This window comes from Bombina bombina, chromosome 10, assembly GCF_027579735.1.
Source record: "Bombina bombina isolate aBomBom1 chromosome 10, aBomBom1.pri, whole genome shotgun sequence".
In the NCBI taxonomy this organism is placed as follows: Eukaryota; Metazoa; Chordata; class Amphibia; order Anura; family Bombinatoridae; genus Bombina; species Bombina bombina.
In genome coordinates, this window is record NC_069508.1 from 208176510 (window position 1) to 208202087 (window position 25578).

The 25578-nt window shown below is 37.4% G+C and overlaps 1 protein-coding gene across 1 annotated transcript in view; it reads left to right on the forward strand.

Annotated features, from left to right (window-relative positions):
- Positions 1–6648: 6648 nt before the first annotated feature.
- The window catches only part of ALG6 (ALG6 alpha-1,3-glucosyltransferase), a 134988-nt gene continuing 116058 nt past the window's right edge, over positions 6649–25578 (forward strand). The window contains exons 1-3 of the mRNA XM_053693668.1: positions 6649–6815; positions 20909–20993; positions 23567–23656. Coding sequence (XP_053549643.1) covers positions 6734–6815; positions 20909–20993; positions 23567–23656 — 257 coding nt within the window. The 5' untranslated portion in view covers positions 6649–6733. The remainder of the gene's footprint in view (positions 6816–20908; positions 20994–23566; positions 23657–25578) is intronic.

A 25578-nucleotide genomic window follows, 5' to 3' on the forward strand; every position in this document is an offset into this window, starting at 1 on the left:
TTACAAGTGGAGTGCTGTTCATCACTCTGTCACTAACTGTGCTCGTTGTCGTCTTATTGTGCCCGTTGGGTACTGCGTATTACAAGTTAAAAGTCAAAAGATTTTGCTCACACGCTAAACTGACACTCACAAAAAGCTGAAGTTACAATATTGGGACCACATTAAGTTTTCTCTCATAGACTTCAACAGAGCATGAACAGTGGAAAAAAACCTAAAACCCAACAAGTTGTGCAAACCAAACCGCATCTTCTCAAGGGCACTAACCCGACATGAAATGTTAATATTTCACATTCCAATGTTCTTCGCATAGCAGAATATGTTCTATTTATTTATAAATACATATTTCTATATATATATGATGGTTTATATATAGGTTTAGATATATACAGATATATAGAAGAATATATATTTATAAATACTTAGAACACATTCTTCTATGTGCAGAACATTGGAATGTGCAATATTAACACTAAAAACGCAGTATAAGACTTTCTTAAATATGAATATTGCATAAATATGTTCTTTCATGTTTTCAGCTACTTGACTGCAAAGGGCTCCAATTTTATAAATGTCTATGTATTTTTATATATACATGTGTACATATGTACCTGTCTGGGGTTAACTGCTTGTGGCTCTGGGGACAGCACAGCTTCCTGTGAGTGCCAGTGGCACTCAGGGCTGAGCATGTTGCAGGGTCATAGGATGTGTACCCGGTCCAGTATGAGAGTGCAGTTCCCTTCCGTGTTTTGTATATGTCTAGGGTGGCTACATATTCCTGTGCACCCTTCCCTTGTTTTCAGTTTGTTTGGATTTGAAAGCTTGCATTGTGTGGCTGTTTTAGGGTCTCAGGTATTGGAAAGGACCTTGACGTGGTACCTGAGCTTGTCCCATTTGGCCAGATGCGGTGACTAACCTTTCCATTTTTGCTTTTAAATCTTAGCTGAGAGCTTGTAAGTGAGTGCTGGGTTTTCTCTGTGTGTTGTATTAATTTGTTTTGTAATTTTCCCTATGGTTCTTGCACTCAGACCTGTCTGGGGTTAACTGCTTGTGGCTCTGGGGACAGCACAGCTTCCTGTGAGTGCCAGTGGCACCCAGGGCTGAGCATGTTGCAGGGTCATGGGATGTGTACCCGGTCCGGTATGAGAGTGCAGTTCCCTTCCGTGTTTTGTGTATGTATATATGTATGTATATATGTATATATATATATATATATATATATATATATATATACTGTGCATATATATATATATATATATATATATATATATATATATATATATATATATATATATATATATGTACATTTTTGCATGCCTCAAATCTTTGAGGCCTAATAACTTTTTAATGCAATATTTTCCCAATAATGTATTAGATAGTGTTATTATGAGTGTAACTGTACTTTTTAATGTCATTTTGATGTATTTTGTGCAACTTTTTATTTATACTACAATAGTTAGTAATATGGGCCTTTATAGGGGGTATTACATTTTGAGTTTAATGTCCATTTAAAGGGACATAATGGTCAAAAATTAAATGTGCATTTCACTTTCAAATAGAAACATTTCTGTAATATGCTTTTCAGGGGCATGTGTACGTCCCTGCAACAGCATTCAGCGTCCACTCAAAAAGTCAGTGGTGGCTTGTATGACACACTCATAGCTGACACTATACACCCACATGCTGTCAATTTGAGCAGGCACTATGTTTGTATTCAAATGTGCTGCAACATATGTGCATAAACTGCTAAAACAACTTTTACTTAAAGGGATAGAAAAGTCAAAATTAAATGTGCATGATTCAGATAGAGCCTGTAATTTTAAGACACTTAAAGGGACAGTTTACTCAAAACTTTTCTCCCCTTTAATTTGTTCCCAATTATCCACTTTACCTGCTGGAGTGTATTAAATTGTTTACAAGTAGCTCCTTTACCCTTATATTGGCATTTGAAATTGTTAATTTAGCATGTGGTATCCCCACCTATTCTGAAAGTTTGTGGCCGCGCGTACCAGCTATAGATAAGCTTTGTAAACACAGCCAGCAGAAGAAATTACACTCCCAGTGTGATAAAGCAGAGATAAGGTAGTAAAATGTTGATTTTCCATTGTTCTCTCAAAGTATTGGTGATTGTTTTAAGGACAGATATAAGATAAAGAAGCAGGTATATGTGCACAATGTGATACAGTAATGAGATCTGATTATACCTACAGATATAAGATACAGACACATGTATATGTAAACAGTGTGATAAAGTAATGAGATCTGATTATACCTACAGATATAAGATACAGACACATGTATATGTACACAATGTGATACAGTAATGAGATCTGATTATACCTACAGATATAAGATAAAGACACATGTATATGTACACAGTGTGATAAAGTAATGAGATCTGATTATACCTACAGATATAAGATAAAGACACGTATATGTACACAATATGATAAAGTAATGAGATATGATTATACCTACAGATATAAGAAACAGACATGTATATGTACACAGTGTAATACAGTAATGAGATCTGATTATACCTACAGATATAAGATACAGACACATGTATATGTACACAGTGTGATAAAGCAATGAGATCTGATTATACCTACAGATATAAGATACAGACACATGTATATGTACACAATGTGATACAGTAATGAGATCTGATTATACCTACAGATATAAGATACAGACACATGTATATGTGCACAATGTGATAAAGTAATGAGATCTGATTATACCTACAAGCTCAACCTATTTTATTAGGCTGTGGCTTCAAAACACAAAATCCGAGCTTTAATATACAGAAATAAACCTTAAAAAGCTAATTTTCATACATTTTTTACTCTGCAGTTGGTAAAAAAAGCAATTGTAAACACATTAAGGGAAAAACTATTTTACAGTATACTGTCCCTTTAAATTAACTTCAACTTTCAAATGTGATTCGTTCTCTTGGTATCCCTTGTTGAAAAAGAATATGCACATATCCTACACTAGTGGGAGCTAGCTACCTGCTGATTGGTGCCTGCACACATTTGTCTCTTATGATTGGCTAACTAGATGTGTTCAGCTAGCCGCCAGTAGTGCAATGCTGTTCCTTCAGCAAAGGATAACAAGAAAATGAAGCAAATTTGATAATGGAAGTAAATTGTTTGTTCTATCCAAATCATAAAAGAAAATTGTGGGGTTTCCTGTCCCTTTAAAGCATTTTTGTTAATGCAATAATGCTACAAAAATCGCTTCCATTCAAAACTAAAATGCCCGGATGCACATATATGGTTTGACTTTAAAAGGACATGGGAGTCAAAATTAAACTTTCTTGGGTCAGGTAAAATATGTAATTTTAAGACATTTTTCAATGAATAAACACAAAGAGATTCTCGCCATTTAAAAATAGTTCCCCAGTTAATATCTTATAGCTCTGCTGTCTTTCACTGCATTTTTAAAAAATGTAATCAGTGTCTGAAATGACAGCCCCCTCAATTGTGCTGTTTACTTTAAAAGGGAATTAAACTTTCACAATTCCGATCAAGCAGGTGATTCTAAACAATGTTCAAATGTACTTTTATTATCAAATGTGCTTTCTTGATATCCTTTCTTAAGAGTAAAGCTATGTAGGCTGATAGGAGCTCTGGAGCGTGCACGTGTCTTTAGCAGTCTATGTATAACATTGCTATAAACAATGTTGAAAACAGTGCTGCCAGATGGCTAGAGTCACATGCACACTCCTAAGCTCACCTAGAATTACTCTTTAATAAAGGATAACAAGAGAACCAAGCAAAATTGATAACCAAAATAAATTGGACATTTTTGTTTAAATATCATGCTCTATCCAGTCCCTTTAAAGGGACAGTCAAATACAAAAAAACTTTTATGATTCAGATAGAGAATGTAATTTTAAACAACTTTCCAATTTACTTTTATCAGCAATTTTGCTTTGTTCTCTTGGTATTCTTAGTTGAAAGCTAAACCTAGGCGGTTCATATGCTAATTTCTTAGACCTTGAAGGCCGCCTCTAATCTAAATGCATTGACAGTTTTTCACCACTAGAGGGCATTAGTTCATGTGTTTCATATAGATAACATTGAGCTCATGCACGTGAAGTTACCTAGGAGTCAGCACTGATAGGCTAAAATGCAAGTCTGTCAAAAGAACTGAAATAAGTAGGCAGTCTGCAGAGGCTTAGATACAAGGTAATTACAGAGGTAAAAAGGTGTATTATTATAACTGTGTTGGTTATGGAAAACTGGGGAATTGGTAATTAAGGGATTAGCAATCTTTTAAACAACAAAAATTCTGGTGTTGACTGTCCCTTTAAGTTTCCTTTTAACTTTACAATCCCTTTAATGTAGCTTTCTCCTGCACTGAATGGCGCTGTTGGTTGCTCTATTCAGAATGGGAGCTTCCGCTTACTACATTAATGTGAACGGTGTGAGTGAGCGGGTTGTGATGTGACCAACCATGTGACACGTTTTTGTTCTTTATTAAATGCCGCACCAGACAGGAGAGCTATAAGCAATAAATCACAGGACTTTTGGGGGACTAAATAAGGAGAAAATATATTTTTTTTAATAGTGAGACTCTCATTATGCTTATTACTTGTGCACATACTGCACAATTATGTTTACACAAAAAAAACATTTCTTTACCATTTACTGTCCCTTTTAATTTAAACAGAAACTTACAGATTTGTATAGGGCCAACTCCCACACAGTAAGTTGGTTGATTACACACAGGGACCTGCATTTTTCAAAATACAAACAATAATAATATATTATGAAATACTCATTTTTAAATTGCACAGATATTTGTATTTAAGACAATGTCCCCTGGTAATCTGAGCTTTCGTGTTTAATATGTTTTTATTTCCTAAACTTATACATACAGAACACAGCTCTGCACACAAGACAGGTACACATTTTATTTTAAATAACCCTGGATACAAAATTGAAAGGAAATTGTATTTTCTTGTATGTCCCAAAAATGTGATTCTTATTACATTAATGATACAGGTATAAAGCCTTACACATTATATATATCTAGAAAATCCCTATGATTATGATAGCTTGTACTCCTATAAAAAAATGATAACACACTCTGATCACCTGTTCAGCTAATGGAACTGAATGGGTAATGAGCAATAAAGATGTTTTATGAATTACAGAGTCAGTAGAATGTGGAAGGCCATGCAAACATGATAATATACCAACTGATAACAGGAATGTTCAGATGAGGGCTAAATAATGTAATAACCCAACAGTCTGACAATAAAATGACCTCTAGCTGACATGATGTTCTGCATTATTTATAAGAACAAGGCTGTAAAACATTGTCTTTTTGACAGTTTGTCAGTCTAAATTAGTATGCAGAGTTATAACCAAAAATTGTTAATGTAGAGGTTACATTGTGTAAAATATATAATATATTCTGGAGCTCTGCTCTTATATATTGTACTGCTGTCTGGCAACACAAGTATACTATAAAGTAATCATTCTATTGATATAATATATATGACTATAAAGAGAGAATCCCTACATAATACAATAAGCTAGAGTAGCAATACAATAAACACACATAAGTACATCATACAGAGGGGTTTGTCCCTAAATCAAATGATCACTCTTCTATTACATAACTATATGCAAGGTGTTACCCTGATGTAACATTAATTTAATAATAATAATAATGTACTCATGTTACTCCCAGTCATTGTTAATGGGGTTAATCCAAATGAGAGGCCCATTCTGCTTTTGACAAAAAACCACAAACACACAATTTTGTATCCTTACTTTGAACCCAGCCAGGAGACCCACGCAGAAATCCATCCACTCCACTCTCTAACTACATTTCATGAGCATTGCAGTCTAATTACACTTAACTAGAGTAAGTGGAAAACAGGAGGAGGACAAGCCCCCCTAAGTCAGATGCAGGGACAGATACTAGTGGGCTGAGTCTCTGGTGGCTGTGGATGTGTTTATAAGACATGTGGGGCATCTCTGGGTCCTTTGATGTGGGATCAGGATCAAGCCCTTTGAAACCTTATAGCCATTTTACATCTTCCTGGGAACAGTATGCAGCATGCGAGCCCAGAAACCCTAGAGGGCCCTTGTGTGCGTTCCTTGGCACCCAGTTAGTTAACCTCTTCAGTGCTGGAGACTCATCAGCACTAATACAGAATAATACCATAGTGGTTTGCTCGTTCTGATATCATTTTATGGCATGTTATTGATCACAGGTTTTATATAAACATAATCACAATATATAGTTGTATGATTATTAGTTATTTGTTATGCTGGGTCAGCTTGTAACACGACTGCCATTAACCCTACACTGGCTAGACAGGGCAAAGCAGAGCATTTTATACACTAACGCCATCTTTGATTGGGGTAAATACTCTGCACATCTCGCCATGTTTGATTAGGGAACTAATGATACAACTCGAAGCGTATCCACTCTAAAAAATAAACAAATGACTTGTAACGGGATTCTGCTAGTTCTGAGGTAAATTGTATTAAACTTTAATAACATATATAGTGCATTTTGCCCAGACTTAAGAGGACAATTAGTCTTCGCTGCTACCATAGCAACGGTAAAGCTTTGTGCAGACGGACATGTTTTGTTCATATTTATGCGACAGAGCCTAGGTCCGTCGCGTTTTTGTGGCGTCAGCGCCGGTGAGCTGAGGTGTACAGGGGAATGACAGTGAAACGATACTAATGTGAGAGCAGCAGTGATGGAGCGTCTGTCACTAGCAGCGTTATCTGTGCTGCTGGCGCTAACTGTGCGCTGGGCGGTGTCACTTAACTCTTATTCTGGTAATGTATTAATGTCATTCATATGTAGCCTGAATTGTACAGTGTAGGAAACCCCAGTAGCCTGAATTGTACAGTGTAGGAAACCCCAGTTACCTGAATTGTACAGTGTAGGAAACCCCAGTTACCTGAATTGTACAGTGTGGGAAACCCCAGTAGCCTGAATTGTACAGTGTAGGAAACCCCAGTAGCCTGAATTGTACAGTGTAGGAAACCCCAGTTACCTGAATTGTACAGTGTGGGAAACCCCAGTAGCCTGAATTGTACAGTGTAGGAAACCCCAGTAGCCTGAATTGTACAGTGTAGGGAAACCCCAGTAGCCTGAATTGTACAGTGTGGGAAACCCCAGTAGCCTGAATTGTACAGTGTAGGAAACCCCTGTAGCCTGGATTGTACAGTGTAGGAAACCCCAGTAGCCTGAATTGTACAGTGTAGGAAACCCCAGTAGCCTGAATTGTACAGTGTGGGAAACCCCAGTAGCCTGAATTGTACAGTGTAGGGAAACCCCAGTAGCCTGAATTGTACAGTGTAGGAAACCCCAGTAGCCTGAATTGTACAGTGTGGGAAACCCCAGTAGCCTGAATTGTACAGTGTAGGAAACCCCAGTAGCCTGCATTGTACAGTGTAGGGAAACCCCAGTAGCCTGAATTGTACAGTGTGGGAAACCCCAGTAGCCTGAATTGTACAGTGTAGGGAAACCCCAGTAGCCTGAATTGTACAGTGTAGGGAAACCCCAGTTACCTGAATTGTACAGTGTGGGAAACCCCAGTAGCCTGAATTGTACAGTGTAGGAAACCCCAGTAGTCTGCATTGTACAGTGTAGGAAACCCCAGTTACCTGAATTGTACAGTGTGGGAAACCCCAGTAGCCTGAATTGTACAGTGTAGGAAACCCCAGTAGCCTGACTTGTACAGTGTAGGAAACCCCAGTAGCCTGAATTGTACAGTGTAGGAAACCCCAGTAGCCTGAATTGTACAGTGTGGGAAACCCCAGTAGCCTGCATTGTACAGTGTAGGAAACCCCAGTAGCCTGAATTGTACAGTGTGGAAAACCCCAGTAGCCTGAATTGTACAGTGTAGGGAAACCCCAGTAGCCTGAATTGTACAGTGTAGGAAACCCCAGTTACCTGAATTGTACAGTGTAGGAAACCCCAGTAGCCTGAATTGTACAGTGTGGGAAACCCCAGTTACCTGAATTGTACAGTGTAGGAAACCCCAGTTACCTGAATTGTACAGTGTGGGAAACCCCAGTAGCCTGAATTGTACAGTGTAGGGAAACCCCAGTAGCCTGAATTGTACAGTGTAGGAAACCCCAGTAGCCTGAATTGTACAGTGTGGGAAACCCCAGTAGCCTGAATTGTACAGTGTGGGAAACCCCAGAAGCCTGAATTGTACAGTGTGGGAATCCCCAGTAGCCTGAATTGTACAGTGTGGGAAACCCCAGTAGCCTGAATTGTACAGTGTAGGAAACCCCAGTAGCCTGAATTGTACAGTGTAGGAAACCCCAGTTACCTGAATTGTACAGTGTGGGAAACCCCAGTAGCCTGAATTGTACAGTGTAGGAAACCCCAGTAGCCTGAATTGTACAGTGTAGGAAACCCCAGTTACCTGAATTGTACAGTGTAGGAAACCCCAGTTACCTGAATTGTACAGTGTAGGAAACCCCAGTAGCCTGAATTGTACAGTGTAGGGAAACCCCAGTAGCCTGAATTGTACAGTGTAGGGAAACCCCAGTAGCCTGAATTGTACAGTGTAGGGAAACCCCAGTAGCCTGAATTGTACAGTGTAGGGAAACCCCAGTAGCCTGAATAGTACAGTGTAGGAAACCCCAGTAGCCTGAATTGTACAGTGTAGGAAACCCAAGTAGCCTGAATTGTACAGTGTAGGGAAACCCCAGTAGCCTGAATTGTACAGTGTAGGGAAACCCCAGTAGCCTGAATTGTACAGTGTAGGGAAACCCCAGTAGCCTGAATTGTACAGTGTAGGGAAACCCCAGTAGCCTGAATTGTACAGTGTGGGAAACCCCAGTAGCCTGAATTGTACAGTGTAGGAAACCCCAGTAGCCTGAATTGTACAGTGTAGGAAACCTCAGGATACTAAGTGATTGACGGGGATACCTAACTGCAGGGATGAATTTGCACAATTTGTTAGGGTAAATGACAGGAAAGCTATACAAATAAAGGACTATGCTTAAACATTTGACAGAGAATTTAAACGCATGTGAGTCAACATTACACTGTTATGGCTCAAGTCAGCTCATCAGCAGCAAAGCACTACTGGGAGCTAGCTGATCACCTCTGGTGAGCCAGTGACAAGAGGCATATGAACAGCCACCAATCACCAGCTAGCTTTCCACACTGCATTGCTGCTCCTGAACCTAAGTACACTCTTCAACAAATGAAGCAAATGTGATAATAGAAGTAAATTGGAAAGCGGTTTAAAAATGTAGCCACCAATCGCCAGCTAGCTCCCAGTAGTGCATTGCTGATCCCTTTAAACAAAGGACACAAAGAAAACAAAATCAGTTTGGTTAAAGAAGTAAGTTAAGAAGTCTCATAAAGTTGCATACTCTATCGTAATCGCAAGAGTTTATTTTTTTACATTCATGTCTCCGTTAAAGGGGCATGGAAGGTAAAATTAGCTTCCTTAATTTAGAAATAATTTACAAATAAAAAAAGCAAGCAAACAGAACTTTCCATTTTAGACCTATTATTAAAATTGCCTCATCCCCTTGGTATCTTGTGTTCAATAATTAAGTAATTGTTATAGAAAAGCTATGTAAACAAGAATGTTTAGAAGTTATCACGCTGTCAGTGGGGGTGGGACAGAGATTCTAAATGTTAAAGGGACAGTACACTGTAAAATTGTTTTTCCATAATTGTATTTTAAATGACTTGTTATACCAACTGCAGAGTATAAAATATTTGAGAAATTGCATTTTCGGGTTTATTTGTGTATATGAAGTAGCTGGTTTTGTGCTTTGAAACCACAGCCTATTACAATGGGTTGAACTTAAAGGTGATATCAGATCTCATTATGTTATCACTTTGTGTACACAGACTTGCTTCTTTATCTTATATTTGTCTGGAACATCAAAGCTCAATACATAGAGAGAACAATGGAAACTTATCATTTTATTACTTAACTATCATGCCCCCCACTGAGGGTGTAATCTCTTCTGCTGGCTGTGTTTACTTAGGCTTGTCAATAGCGTATACGCCAGTATCAAAGCTTTCAGTATAGGCTGGGAAACCACAAGCTAAATCAGCTATTTCAAATGCTGAAATATGAGTAAAGGAGCTACTTGCAACTAATTTAATACACTCTAGCAGGTAAAAAGGATCATTGGGAATAATTTAAAGGGGAGAAAGTTTTTGGGTGAACTGTCCCTTTAATTTTCCATTTTTTTCTCTCACTATTTCCATTCTTTGGTCTCACTATGTGTACGGTTAAAGATAAGATAAGGATGATTTTGTGTAAATATAGTGATAAGCTAATGAGGTCTGCAAACTCAACATATTTAATTGGGTGGTGGTTTCAATTAGCAGAGATGGCTACCTCATATACTTAAATAGACATAAAGGAGCAATTTCCCTTAAATTTTACATTCTGCCGCTGGTATAACCCGTCGTCCTAAACATATTAAAGGAACATTAAACCCAAATTTTTTCTTTCACGATTCAGATAGATTATACAATTTTTAAAAAGTTTCCAATTTACTTCTATTATCAAATTTGCTTTGTTCTCATGATATTCCTTGTTGAAGAGATACCTAGGTAGGTAGCATGCACGTGCCTGAAGCAATACATGACAGGAAATAGAGCTGCCATCTAGTGCTCTTGCTAATGAATAGCATTGTTGCAAAACTGCTGCCATATAGTTCTGCAGACACGTGCAGACTCATGAGCTTACCTTCCTGCTTTTTAAGAAAGGATAACAAAATAACCGAAGAAAATTTGATAACAGAAGTAAATTTGAAAGTTGTTTAAAATTGTATGTTCTATCTGAATCATGAAAGAAAAAAAGTGTTTTATGTCCCTTTAAGGGAACATTTTACTGTACATTCTGTTTAATAAGTATGCTTTGTACAAAAGCTAGGGTTCAAACACACCAATCAACACCTGTGTAGGCTCTAGGGCAGGCCCCTTATGCACCTGTTGCTGACCTGTGAGCCTTAAAAACTAGTTAAAGAACACATATTAGGTACCAGTCAGGCTTGTTTGTATATGGATACGTACAAAAATATATATATAAAATAAAGTGCCAAATTTGTCACTCCTGGAATTTGTCAAGCCTGATCTAAACAGTCATTGTGTAGCATGTAGCTGGGTCAGGTAAACAAGTGTGCATTATTCATTACTGCCTCTCTGGTGGAGGTACTCTTTTCAGATGTAAGTAATTGTATACCATTAGATTTTGTCAGTACAGGTCTATCATAAGTAATGAGTCTATAGGTGAAACTGGACGCCCCATCCCTTCTCAACACAATTTTCAGATACACAGATATCTAACAGGGGCGGTTCTAAAACATTCTGAATTGTGTAATATATTTTAGTGTATGGCACTCTATGGTTCCTAAAGTCTGGCTGACATAAATAAATGCACAGCATGCTGATGTGCTTACCGCAGTGGTAGGCTGATTTATTATTTTTTCCTGAAAACGTACACGGACACAATGTACTATGCTGCAGAAAACGTATCTGCCTATAGAAATGCATGTTTTCTATTTACAGAGTAGAAACATAATTTCAGTAATCTAAAAAGAGAATGAAGCATTTTTCATAATTGAAGTAAATTGGAAACATTAAACACTAGATAGAATGATATATATAAAAAAAAAAGATTAGTCTGAGAATAACATGTCGATGTATTTTTTAAATTTTGATTAGTTGTTTAAATATTCACAAAATAAGTGTACAGTTTTAGTGTCTATAAAGCAATGGGAGCTGCCATGTTGTAACTTAGGTTACCTTCTCTGCTGTGGCCAATTAGGGACAGTTATAAATAAGTCACTAGAGTGTGCAGCCAATGGCTGTGTGGTATATAACTGTGTTCTGCACTTCTACTTCTTTTTTTTTAAATTCTTTATTTAGCTCCAAAAATGTGAGCATAGTACCAAAGAAAGGAAAATAAAACAGAAATAAGCCGCCACACAGGGCTAGGTGAAGACAAATAATTACATAGCATGAAAACTCATACCCACTTCACCTCCATGATTAGTTCAATTATCTGTTTTCTTATTCACACATTGTTGGCATTTTGCATTTTATTATAAAATAATACACAGAAAACAAAAAAAAATATTATATATAATTCCTTGTCCCCTCCAGACCAACCCCCCGTGTGGGCTAGCTACTTTTAACTAAATTTGGAAATTTGTTTCTTGCAATTGCACCCATCAGCACTTCTGAATCTCTAAAGGGATAGATTAAACATATTTGTTCTTCTTCAAAAAGTGACTGAATTTCTTCCATTTAATAAGGAAGCTTTTATTTGTGGTTCTGATTTAATAACTGTATCAAATTGTTCTACTATCAGTTGTCCTTTCATTTTTTTAATACATTCTAACAAATTGGGGCTCTTTTTGGACTTCTAATGCTTCAAAATTAGAAACCTCCCTATCAATAATACCGTGTTCACAAATTTAAAATTTACCTGTTTTCTAGGATCTTCAAACATAAAAAAGATATCTTCTGCTTCTATTTTAATCACTTTTTTTATTAAATTCATTTAACAAAAAATTGAGCTTAAACCAAAATTTTTGAATTTTCAGTCAGCTCCATAAACAATGAGCTAAGTCGGCTACATTTAAAGCATTTATTATCCGTTGATTTATCCCATTTTGCTTTCAAGGCTGGGGTGATATACACCCTATTTACCATTTTAGTATGGGATTCTCTCCAAGCAATTGATAGTGTTGCCTTATCTACTAGATCAAATCTTTTTTGTAGTCTCTCTACTTGTTGCTGCCAACTTGCCGCCATTTTCCCTATCTTTACTGCCTCTTGAAAATTTTTAAGTGTTTTATAAAAAACAGAAATGGAATTATTTCTTTGTTTATAGATATTTATTAGCGTGGTTGCAGCCACACACGCTTGACACCATCTGAACCAAATAAATTTATCTTGGTCTCATCGGACCACAGGACATGGTTCCAGTAATCCATGTCCTTAGTCTGCTTGTCTTCAGCAAACTGTTTGCAAGCTTTCTTGTGCATCATCTTTAGAAGAGGCTTCCTTCTAGGACTACGGCCATGCAAACCAATTTGATGCAGTGTGCAGCGTATGGTCTGAGTACTGCCAGGCTGTCCTCCCACCCCTTCAACATCTGCAACAATGCTGGCAGCACTTATGTCTATTTCCCAAAGACAACCTCTGGATATGACGCTGAGCACGTGCCCTCAACTTCTTTGGTCGACCATGGCAAGGCCTGTTCTGAGTGGAACCTGTCCTGTGAAACTGCTGTATGGTCTTGCCCACCGTGTTGCAGCTCAGTTTCATGGTCTTGGCAATCTTCTTATAGCTTAGGCCATCTTTATGTAGCGCAACAATTCTTTTTTTCAGATCCTCAGAGAGTTCTTTGCCATGCGGTGCCATGTTGAACTTCCAGTGACCAGTATAATAGAGTGTGAGAGCGATAACACCAAATTTAACACACCTGCTCCCCATTCACACCTGAGACATTATCACACTGAGTCACATTACACTGGGGAGGGAAAATGGCTAATTGGGCCCATTTTGGACATTTCCACTTAGGGGTGTATGTATGTATGTATTGGGTACTTGTAAAGCGCAGCTAATCACCCGTAAGGGTCTCAAGGCGCTGCTCATTTTATCGACCTCGGAAGGATGAAAGGCTGAGTGGACCTCGCCAGGGATCGAACCTGCAATCCTCGGGTTGCTACAGAGCTCAGCCACAGTGCATTAGCATGCTGAGCTATCTGTTAGGATGTTCAGCTATCTGTGCTCACTTTTGTTGCCAATGGTTTAGACATTGATGGCTGTGTGTTGAGTTATTTTGAGGGGACAGCAAATTTACACTGTTATACAGGCTGTACACTCACTACATTGTAGCAAAGTGTCATTTCATCAATGTTGTCACATGAAAAGATATTATAAAATATTTACGAAAATGTGAGGGGTGTACTCACTTTTGTGAGATACTGTGTGTAATATATATATCAGTAGGAGATAGTTCCAAAAAGAACGAAACATGCTGTCTAGTGAGTGATTTCTGGTTTGCTGTAATAATCCTGTTAAAAGGATCGCTGTGTCAAAACAGTATTTTGAAGCAAAAAAACTGAGACTTTGTATATCTAATTTGCATATCTTACCCACAATTCTCTTGTGCATTGGTAACATTGTATATTAAGAATTTCTGGGGAAAAGCAAGCGGGGATACTTGCCTAGATGTGCTAATTTCCTATGCAGATATTTACATTGATTTCATTTTGAGACATGGAGGATTTTAATTTCAGTTTTTTATCTCCCCCCCATAATTTTAATGAATTTTGGTTTAACCATGAAAATAGCTTTACCAATGCAGCAACCAGAAATCTATCTATATAATATGTGTGTGTGTATGTATATATACAGTTGTATGCAAAAGTTTAGGCACCCCTGACATTTTCCATGAGTAGTGAGAAGAAGTTTATTGGATTAACAGAAAATAGGCAATATGCATCAAAACGAAATTAGACAGATGCATACATTTGGGCACCCTTGTCATTTTGTTGATTTGAATACCTAACTACCTAGCACTGATTAAATGGAACACACAACTGACCTGAGAACAAACATTTGTTCAACATTATGGTTTAGGGGAAGGCTACAAAACGCTATTGCAGAGATTTAAGCTGTCCGTGTTCACTGTGAGGAACATAGTGAGGAAATGGAAGACCACAGGCACAGTTCTTGTTAAGGCCAGAAGTGGCAGGCCAAGTAAAATATCGGAGAGGCAAATGCAAAGGATGGTGAGAACGGTTAAAAACAGCCCACAGACCACCTCCTAAGACCTACAACATCATCTTGCTGCAGATGGTGTCACTGTGCATCGTTCAACAATTCAGCGCACTTTGCACAAGGAGAAGCTGTATGGGAGAGTGGTGCGGAAGAAGCCTTTTCTGCACACACGTCACAAACAGAGTCGCTTGAGGTATGCAAACTCACATTTGGACAAGTTAGCTTCATTTTGGAAGAAGGTGCTGTGGACTGATGAAACAAAGATTGAGTTATTTGGTCATAACAAGGGGCGTTATGCATGGCGGCAATTTGGTGGATGTTCCATCATGCTGTGTGGCCAGTCCCAGTACTGGGAATCTTGTTAAAGTTGAGGGTCTCATGGATTCCACTCAATCTCAGCAGATACTTAAGAATAATGTTAAGGAATCAGTCACAAAGTTGAAGTTACGACAGGGCTGGATATTTCAACAAGACAACGACCCAAAGCACTGCTTAAAATCTACTCTGACATTTATGCAGAGAAACAAGTGCAATGTTCTGGAATGGCATCCCAGTCCCCAGACCTGAATATCATTGTAAATCCGTGGGGTGATTTGAAGCGGGCTGTCCATGCTCGGCAACTGTCAAACCTAACTGAACTGGAGAAGTTTTGCAAGGAGGAATGGTCCAAAATACCTTCATCCAGAATCCAGACACTCATTACAGGCTATAGGAAGCGTCTAGAGGCTGTTATTTCTGCTAAAGGAGGCTCTACTAAATATTGATGCAATATTTCTGTTGGGGTGCCCAAATTTATGCACCTGTCTAATTTCGTTTTGATGCATATTGCACATTTTATGTTAATCCAATAAACCTCATTTCACTACTGAAATATTACTGTGTCCTTCAGTTATTTGATAGATCAAAATGAAATTGCTGATCCAAACACCCAATTATTTATAAATAAAAATCATGGAAATTGTCAGGGGTGCCTAAACTTTTGCATACAAGTGTGTGTGTATATATATATATATGTGTGTGTGTGTGTATATGTATGTATGTATGTATATGTATATATATATATATATATATATATGTATATATATATATATATGTATGTGTATATGTATGTATGTGTGTATATATATATATATATATATATATATATATATATATATATATATATATATATATATATATATATATATATACACACGCACGCGTGCCCCTGACAATTTCCATGATTTTTATTTATAAATAATTGGGTGTTTGGATCAGCAATTTCATTTTGATCTATCAAATAACTGAAGGACACAGTAATATTTCAGTAGTGAAATGAGGTTTATTGGATTAACAGAAAATGTGCAATATGCATCAAAACGAAACTAGACAGGTGCATAAATTTGGGCACCCCAACAGAAATATTGCATCAATAATTAGTAGAGCCTTCTTTAGCAGAAATAACAGCCTCTAGAAGCTGTGCACATTTGAAGCCTAGTGTGTCTGATATCCTGATGTGATTTAGATGTGAGCGCTAGTATAGTGATTTGCTGTTTCGTATGTATCCCTAAAGAATTATTGACCACCACTTCCCCCCGGTCAACATGGCCTTATGTTTGTAAATATTTGTTATGCCATCTAATTTGGAGTAATCTAATTAGAGGTGGAAGTGAAAATACCCATCTCTGATACCCCTCTTTAGATTCCTGTTTTATGTCCTGTCTATTTGCCTATTTGTTAAATAAAATGTTTTTTAAATTCATTAATATATTTGATCATTATGTCTGCTTTTGATAACAAGCCATGCATGTTCAACTTGCCCCATAAAGGATGTTGTGCCTTCTTCCTATTTAAATGATTGAGTGATTGACTGGCTTAGACCACAGGCCCATTTACACTTATCCCTAACTGAACACAGGAAAAGAGTCTAGGAACATTTCACCAGGCTTTTCAGTGGGTGTATCCCATTACTCCTCTTGTTTTGCAACGTGTTCTAGTTCGGCAGTGATTACATTATTTTAAAACCCTTGTTTTGTATACAGATCTCCTGCACTGCAGTTTATACACAGCATGAGAATGTAAAAAAAAAGCCTTCAATATCCCTTTTAAGAAAATCATATTTTAAGTAAAGGGACATTGTGCTGTAATTTTGTTTCTCTACTTTGTGTTCCCAGTGATCACCTTTACCTTCAGGATAGCATGAAATAGTTTACATTGCTACTTTACGTTTACTTTGTCATTTTTAAATATCAGCTTGTCCCGTTGAAATCTCCACCTATACTGAAAACTTCAATACTGCAGTATTGAAACTTCAGAAGAAATCAACCTTCTTTGAGTGGGGTTGGGAGGTAGAGCCATGCACATTTTAGAAGTTGTTTTTGTCTGAGTACATTGTCCATTTAAATTTAATCAAATCAGATTTGCTTGTAGACATTTAAAAATATATCTGTTTAATTTGGAATATTAATCTAAAAAAGAGATCACAATACACTGCCTTGCTCTGTTCTGAGTCTTAATTTAAATAGTTTTATTTCACATGCAATTAATAGTGTAACATGGTAGACCTATTAAGTCCTGCAGTGTACGACTGCACTGGCAATGCTGTCATGCTGATAACGGCTCTATTGCATGTCTTAAAAAAGAAGCAGGATGAAGAGGTTAATCATATTAGTCATGTTTTTGTTAGTGGTCAAAGGAACATTTATGTTGGAAGCAAACAGGTGCAAGGCCATGCCAGCCATAGTACGGCCTGACCATTGAAAGACATGCTTGGGTGCATAAAAAGGCATTCTATAAATGTCATGGGCGCCACCAATACATGATTTACAGCATGGTGAACTTTTATTCATTTGCAGTCTCAACAACTTCAGATTTCAGCTTTGCACTAGGAGGGCATGGGAGATCCATGAAGGTTACACTCTCACTGCCTAGAAGCAAGGGCACCACATAGTATATTTACCTCTAGGGTAAAGCCTTTCCTGTCACAGTGCCGATGAATAGAAAGCAGACCACCAAATAAATAAGCTTGCTCAGGCTGCTTTCAGCACACGCTTTTTTATATACATTTGTTATATATATCAGCTTTCTAGTGCTCCATACACAATAAATGTTTTATAGGGTCAGCCACATAAGAACCTAAGTTGGTTTGTTAATCAACTAAGGATACAAAGAGATTTAAACTAATTAGATAACAGAAGTAAATTGAAAAGTTGTTGGAAATTGCACCCTCTATCTGAATCATGAATATTTCAAACTGTCATTATCTCCTCAGTAGTGACCAGTTAGGAACAGCTATGATACAGCTCCTGCACTGTCCAAGCAATCGCTGTGTAGCATGTTGTAGGGGCAGGATTCTAAAGTGTGCAGCAGCACTCTAGCCTCTCTTGAGACATTCTAAAAAACTGTTTTGTAAGTTAAAAACAAAAAAATGCCAAAATACATTTTTAATTACAAAGTTTTAATTTTTACTATGCATAATTATTTTATGGGGAATTCAGTTTTGTGTATATTTAAGCTATCACTTGTACAGTATTAATGATATCGGGCAAACAGCTCCACTGGTGATATCACAAAAAAACAGCAGGTGATTTCACAAAAAAAAACATCATATGATTTTCAGTAAGCTATACAAAGTTTTTAAATAGCTCTTGAAAAAGACGGTATAGCCGTTGAAACGCTTTTGCGTTGAGCAAAATAAACATTTTATTTTAAAAAAAAGCCAGCTTTATTCCTTTCCTGATAGTTGTTTTTTTGTGAAATCACCTGCTGTTTTTTTTGTGATATCACCTGTGGAGCTGTTTGCCTGATATCATTCTGTGAGTATACTGCACTTATATATTAAGGCGCACAGACATACTATGTCAATGTGATATTCTTTGAACACAGATACAGACAGAACCCCTTTTTGGTGATTGTGAAATCGCCTGTGGAGCCGTTTATCTGATATTATTCTATACAGACAAAATTCTTCTGGGAAAATTGTGAAACATAGAGAAAAATCCTTTGTAGATCCCTTAGAACCAGCGCCTCTATCTGCCAATATACATCGTTTGTACAGCTTTGAGAGAGACTGTTTGGAAGGCAGTGGTTCTAACTAAAGGGAAGTAACTATCCTATTGTATACTCCTTTTTTTGTTCTGTAACTATGTATTTAACGCCTTTTTGAAGGTTAAAAAATGCGCAAAATTCCACTCTGGAGCTGCACAAGTCTAGAATTAATAATTCTAAAATCACATGCTTTAACAAATTAGTCCATGAAACTTTTGCATCAGATTGTCCCTTTAATAAAAATGAGAGAAATGGTTGTTCATGCTTGATATTTACTGCACCTTGACTATGTTAAATATTTATGGTGTATTTGCTTTAAATAAGTTTTACAGCTCTTACTATTCCATCTTTTAGTTGCAGTAGATGAAACAACCCTAGTGTCTAGCTGTGCATGTGCTGTCACACACAGTTCATGGTGTTTGACCACACACTGTACTGAAGGGATCAAAAGATTGAGCTGTTGTTACCCTTCTCCCTGATACAGCCTCACCCAGCTCTGCTGACCTAGTACTTAAGAGAGAGACCACAGCCGTACTTAATAAAACCTGTAACGTACCTGGCTTGTGATGCACCCGTCACTGTAATGTTGTGTTAGGCGAGAGAGAGAGACCACAGCCATACGGAATAAAACCTGTAACATACACGGCTTGTGATGCATTTGTCACTGTAATGTTATGTTAGACGAGAGAGCGAGAGACCACAGCCGTACGGAATAAAACCTGTAACATACACGGCTTGTGATGCATTCGTCACTGTAATGTTATGTTAGACGAGAGAGAGAGACTACAGCCGTACGGAATAAAACCTGTAATATACACGACTTGTGATGCACCCGTTACTGTAATGTTATGCCTTTTAACTGTGCAGTGTTTCTGCTAAATCTGTGCGTTTAATTCAAATAAAAAAAATACTCGAAGGGGCCGATTTATCAAACTCTTCGCACCCCTTAGACTGCAGGTTCTCACAAGAGAACCTGCAGTCAGTATTTATGAAGCAACAGTCATCAAACCGCTACTTCCCTAACCTTTCACCACCTCTTAGGTGGCAAATTTCAATGTCCCTGATCTAGTCCGACCAGGGAGATAAACAGCTCCTGCGCAGGCAGGGGGCGGGATTGCACACAATTGCAAAATGGCGCTCGTGTGCAATGCTGAATTTTGGCTGCGGAATTCAGCTCGCCATAGGCGAGCTGCGGCGGACAGGGGAGCGTATGTGCCACAGCTTGATAAATTGACCTCTAAGTGTTCGAACATTTTCTTATTGCACTGCTGTTTGCCTATAACTATGTGTTTAAAACCTACATATTAGTTTAATTTTGTTTTAATCTGCAGTTGTTTTGATTTTGAAACCAACAGGAAGTGCATTTATGTACGGGTCCGTGTGATAGAATTTCATTGGCTGATAAAGACAACCCTTGGTGGCAGTAACTTGCCCAATAAGTATATAAAAAGTTTTTTTTTTGTTTCAGCACAGGAAATTAATTTTGTTTTAATCTGCAGTTGTTTTGATTTTGAAACCAACAGGAAGTGCATTTATGTACGGGTCCGTGTGATAGAATTTAATTGGCTGATAAAGACAACCCTTGGTGGCAGTAACTTGCCCAATAAGTATATAAAAAGTTTTTTTTTTTGTTTCAGCACAGGAAATTACCCCCACCCCCCAAAACAAACAAACAAACAACTAATACACATTAAAATGCTTTTTAAGACACAGCTAAGAAAACAATGACTTTGTCTTTTTAGGTGGCAGCAAGAGAGCCAAACACATATTTTGTAGGGGTCATAAAAGGTTGCTTGTGCACAAACATATGTAGAATAATCAAAATATAGGAACAGGACTCCCTGGCTCCCTGAATTTGTTGAACACTTTTTGGTTCAAATATGCACGTGATGCTAGAAATGCTTTTTTTTATAATGTAATTACTCATTTGGATAATTGAACAAAACCAAGTTTTTAGTTTGTTAGGTTTGGTTGTGTGAAATTGGGATTTCATTTGTTTTGTCCTTGTTTGCAGATATCTTGGATTTGGAAATAGTAACCGTTGTAAGATATTTGAATTTAGACTTTGTCTATATCACGCATCAAATGTGAATATTCCTTCTCTTTTCAGGAGCTGGCAAACCACCGATGTTTGGAGATTATGAAGCCCAAAGACATTGGCAGGAAATCACTTTCAACTTACCTGTTGAGCAATGGTAGGTGTATGTGTGTGTGTGTGTATATATATATATATATATATATATATATATATATATATATATATATATATATATATATATATATATATATATACAGGTGGCCCTCGTTTTACAACGTTTCAATTTACACTGTTTCAGAATAACAACCTTTTTTTCCAGTCATGTGACTGCTATTGAAAAGCATTGAGAAGCAGTGCATTTATTAAAATAGCCAGTAGGTGGAGCTGTCCACTTGTGTTGCAGCAAAGCCAAGCAAGCTGAAATTAATCAGTTGAACCAGACCTGAGCTATCGAGCAGATTTCAAAGGAACAAGATCTTCCTGTCTATAGATTGGAATGCATAGACTGTTTGCAGAAAAATGCAAGTGAAGTCTGTGTTGTGTGATTATTTTATTAGGTTTATAATGCTGTTTAGCAAATGTTTTTGTTCATTTAACTTAGTTTAATTATATATTCTGTGTTGTGTGATTATTTTATTAGGTTTATAATGCTGTCTTCATTTCAAAGCTTTTAAAATAATGTATTAGATGTTACTTATGACAATTTTGAGAGGGGCCTGGAACCTATCTCCCTCACTTCCCATTGACTTACATTATAAACTGGGTTTCAATTTACAACGGTTTCGATTTACAACCATTCCTTCTGGAACCTAACCCTGGCGTAAACTGAGGGCTACCTCAGGTGGCCCTCGGTTTACGCTGGTTTAATTTGAGCCGTTTCAGATATATATAATGTGTGTGTAGAATACACCTAGTCCAGGTCATATTAAGTTCATATATTGGTGGTGACCTGACTCATTCCTCTGTATTAGGTGAGAGTTGTTATTTCCCATGAGTGCAATGGGTACATTGACTCGCTCTAGTTGGGCACTTAGGAAAGGGCGTTCAGTTTGAAAAGTTCTCTCTTCTAAACATTTGCCGGCATCTGTCAGGGTTTTGTCATTCTTTGCATTTAAAGGGACAATAGGTTATTACCTCTGCATCGAAAATATCTTAGATTCCAAAGCAAAATAAATTGATTACAGTTATAAATCCTTATAAATGAAAGAGGAGCAATTGCAAGTACCGATGTCTAATTAATATGCGCTGAAGTAGGGAAACGGTACTTTGTGTTAACGGATCTAATTTAGATCAGAAGAAATCACTGAAAATACACTTTATTACATATATTAATGTTTATTTAATAACAATTTAATATGAGCTTAAAGGAACGTACAATTGGTTTTTATTCTATGGTCTGTTTGCACAAACACGTGATTTTTGTGTGTGTGATTTCTTATGAGGTTTAAAGGGACAGTAAAGTAAAAATTAAACTCATGATTCAGAAAGCGCATGCAGGTTTAAACTTTACATTTTACTATTATGAAATTTAGTTTGATATATTTGTATCCTTTGTTGAAAAAGCATACCTGTCTCTTTAATCATTATAAGCGGAACACATCTGTTAGCCAATGACAAGGGGCATATATGTGCAGCCACCAATCAGCAGCCAGCTCCTGAGCCAACCTAGTTATGCTTTTCAACAAAAGATACCAAGAGAACTATGCAAATTGGAAAACAGACGTACATTGAAAAGTTAATTAAAATTGTATTCTATATCTGAATCATGAAGTAAAAGTTTAATATCCCTTTAAAAAAATAAATAGTTTTACTTGTTTTACTCTCTCTGTGTCTCTCTTTGTGTGTGTGTGTCTCTCTCTCTCTCTCTCTCTCTCTCTGTCTGTCTGTCTGTCTGTGTCTCTGTTTCTCTCTCTCTCTCTGTCTCTCTCTCTCTGTCTCTCTCTCTGTCTGTCTGTGTCTCTGTTTCTCTCTCTGTCTCTCTCTCTCTGTGTCTCTCTCTGTGTCTCTCTCTCTCTCTGTCTCTCTCTGTCTCTCTCTGTCTCTCTCTCTCTCTCTCTCTCTGTCTCTCTCACTCTCTATCTGTGTCTCTGTGTCTCTCTCTCTCTCTCTCTCTCTCTGTTTCTCTCTGTCTCTCTCTCTCTCTCTCTGTTTCTCTCTGTCTCTCTCTGTCTCTCTGTCTCTCTCTCTCTCTCTCTCTCTCTGTGTCTCTCTCTGTGTCTCTCCCTCTCTCTCTCTCTCTCTCTCTCTCTCTCTCTGTCTCTCTCTCTCTGTCTCTCTCTCTCTGTCTCTCTCTCTTTGTCTCTCTCTCTCTGTCTCTCTCTCTCTGTCTCTCTCTCTTTGTCTCTCTCTCTTTGTCTCTCTGTCTCTCTCTCTCTCTGTCTGTCTGTCTCTCTCTTTCTCTCTCTGTCTCTCTCTCTCTTTTTTTTTTCGAGCATAGTTGCGCTACCCTGACATGCATTAATTTTAAAGTGACGCGTTTACTTTCAACGTGCGCTATTTCTGACGCGTGCAATGAGCTGTCTTTACCTCCACACTCTAATACCTCTTGCTAAATATTGGCAAATGTGTGGTTTGCATTACGGCTTGTGCTACTCACTAATTGAACCACTTACTGCTTTCTCTGTCACACAGTCATGGTAAACACTTATTTAGCAGCACCCTTTGGTTGGGTTTATGTTACTTTTATACAAACACTGAACATGTGAGTAAAACCTGATTTCCTTTGTCTAGGTATTTCAATTCAACTGACAACAATCTCCAGTACTGGGGACTGGACTACCCACCTCTGACTGCGTATCACAGTGCCTTGTGTGCTTATGTGTAAGTGGTACCATTCTAATGTAACCAGTGAACATGTAGGCTTATATTGTTTAGTTTGTTACTGTTGTCATTATTTTACTCAGTACTTTAGAGCACAATATATAAGTTACACAGAAGTAAAAATAAGACTCATCTTTCATAGTACGCAATTGTAAGAGATGTTAAATTTACTTTGTTCTCTTGGTTTGGTTTAACCCCTTCTGGACGGCAGTGAGGTATACAGAAATAGTGAGGTCTCACCCACGCTCTTACTACAGCTCTTGTAACAGCCAGCAAACAGGGTACAGTAGCTGTCACTAAGGGGTTAACATCATACCTAGGCAGGCTCGGGCAGCTAGCTGGTGGCTATGCACATATGCATCTTGTTATAGACTTACCATATGCGTTCAGCTAACTCTAAGTAGTGCATTGCTACTCTGTACTTTTATGTACCTTTTTAAAGGTACAGTAAACAACATGAGATATTATTTTATAAAATCTTTAGTTATGCATAATGAAACAACTTTGCAAATATTTTTATAATTTATTTCCCACCTTTTTCTCAAAACTTGAAATGCCCCCTCAAAGCTATTGCTGCTACATATCTGTCCCTAATTGGTTTTATAACCGAGGCAAAAGTATACATGGTCTAGTAACTTTATAACGGGGGCAAAAGTATACATGTTCTAGTAACTTTATAACGGGGGCAAAAGTATACATGTTCTAGTAACTTTATAACGGGGGCAAAAGTATACATCTTCTAGTAACTTTATAACGGGGGCAAAAGTATACATCTTCTAGTAACTTTATAACGGGGGCAAAAGTATACATCTTCTAGTAACTTTATAACGGGGGCAAAAGTATACATGTTCTAGTAACTTTATAATTGTGGCAAAAGTATACATGTTCTAGTAACTTTATAACGGGGGCAAAAGTATACATGTTCTAGTAACTTTATAACGGGGGCAAAAGTATACATGTTCTAGTAACTTTATAACCGAGGCAAAAGTATACATGTTCTAGTAACTTTATAACCGAGGCAAAAGTATACATGTTCTAGTAACTTTATAACGGGGGCAAAAGTATACATGTTCTAGTAACTTTATAACCGAGGCAAAAGTATACATGTTCTAGTAACTTTATAACCGAGGCAAAAGTATACATGTTCTAGTAACTTTATAACCGAGGCAAAAGTATACATGTTCTAGTAACTTTATAACGGGGGCAAAAGTATACATGTTCTAGTAACTTTATAACGGGGGCAAAAGTATACATGTTCTAGTAACTTTATAACCGAGGCAAAAGTATACATGTTCTAGTAACTTTATAACCGAGGCAAAAGTATACATGTTCTAGTAACTTTATAACCGAGGCAAAAGTATACATGTTCTAGTAACTTTATAACGGGGGCAAAAGTATACATGTTCTAGTAACTTTATAACGGGGGCAAAAGTATACATGTTCTAGTAACTTTATAACCGAGGCAAAAGTATACATGTTCTAGTAACTTTATAACGGGGGCAAAAGTATACATGTTCTAGTAACTTTATAACCGAGGCAAAAGTATACATGTTCTAGTAACTTTATAACGGGGGCAAAAGTATACATGTTCTAGTAACTTTATAACGGGGGCAAAAGTATACATGTTCTAGTAACTTTATAACGGGGGGCAAAAGTATACATGTTCTAGTAACTTTATAACCGAGGCAAAAGTATACATGTTCTAGTAACTTTATAACGGGGGCAAAAGTATACATGTTCTAGTAACTTTATAACAGGGGCAAAAGTATACATGTTCTAGTAACTTTATAACCGAGGCAAAAGTATACATGTTCTAGTAACTTTATAACGTGGGCAAAAGTATACATGTTCTAGTAACTTTATAACAGGGGCAAAAGTATACATGTTCTAGTAACTTTATAACCGAGGCAAAAGTATACATG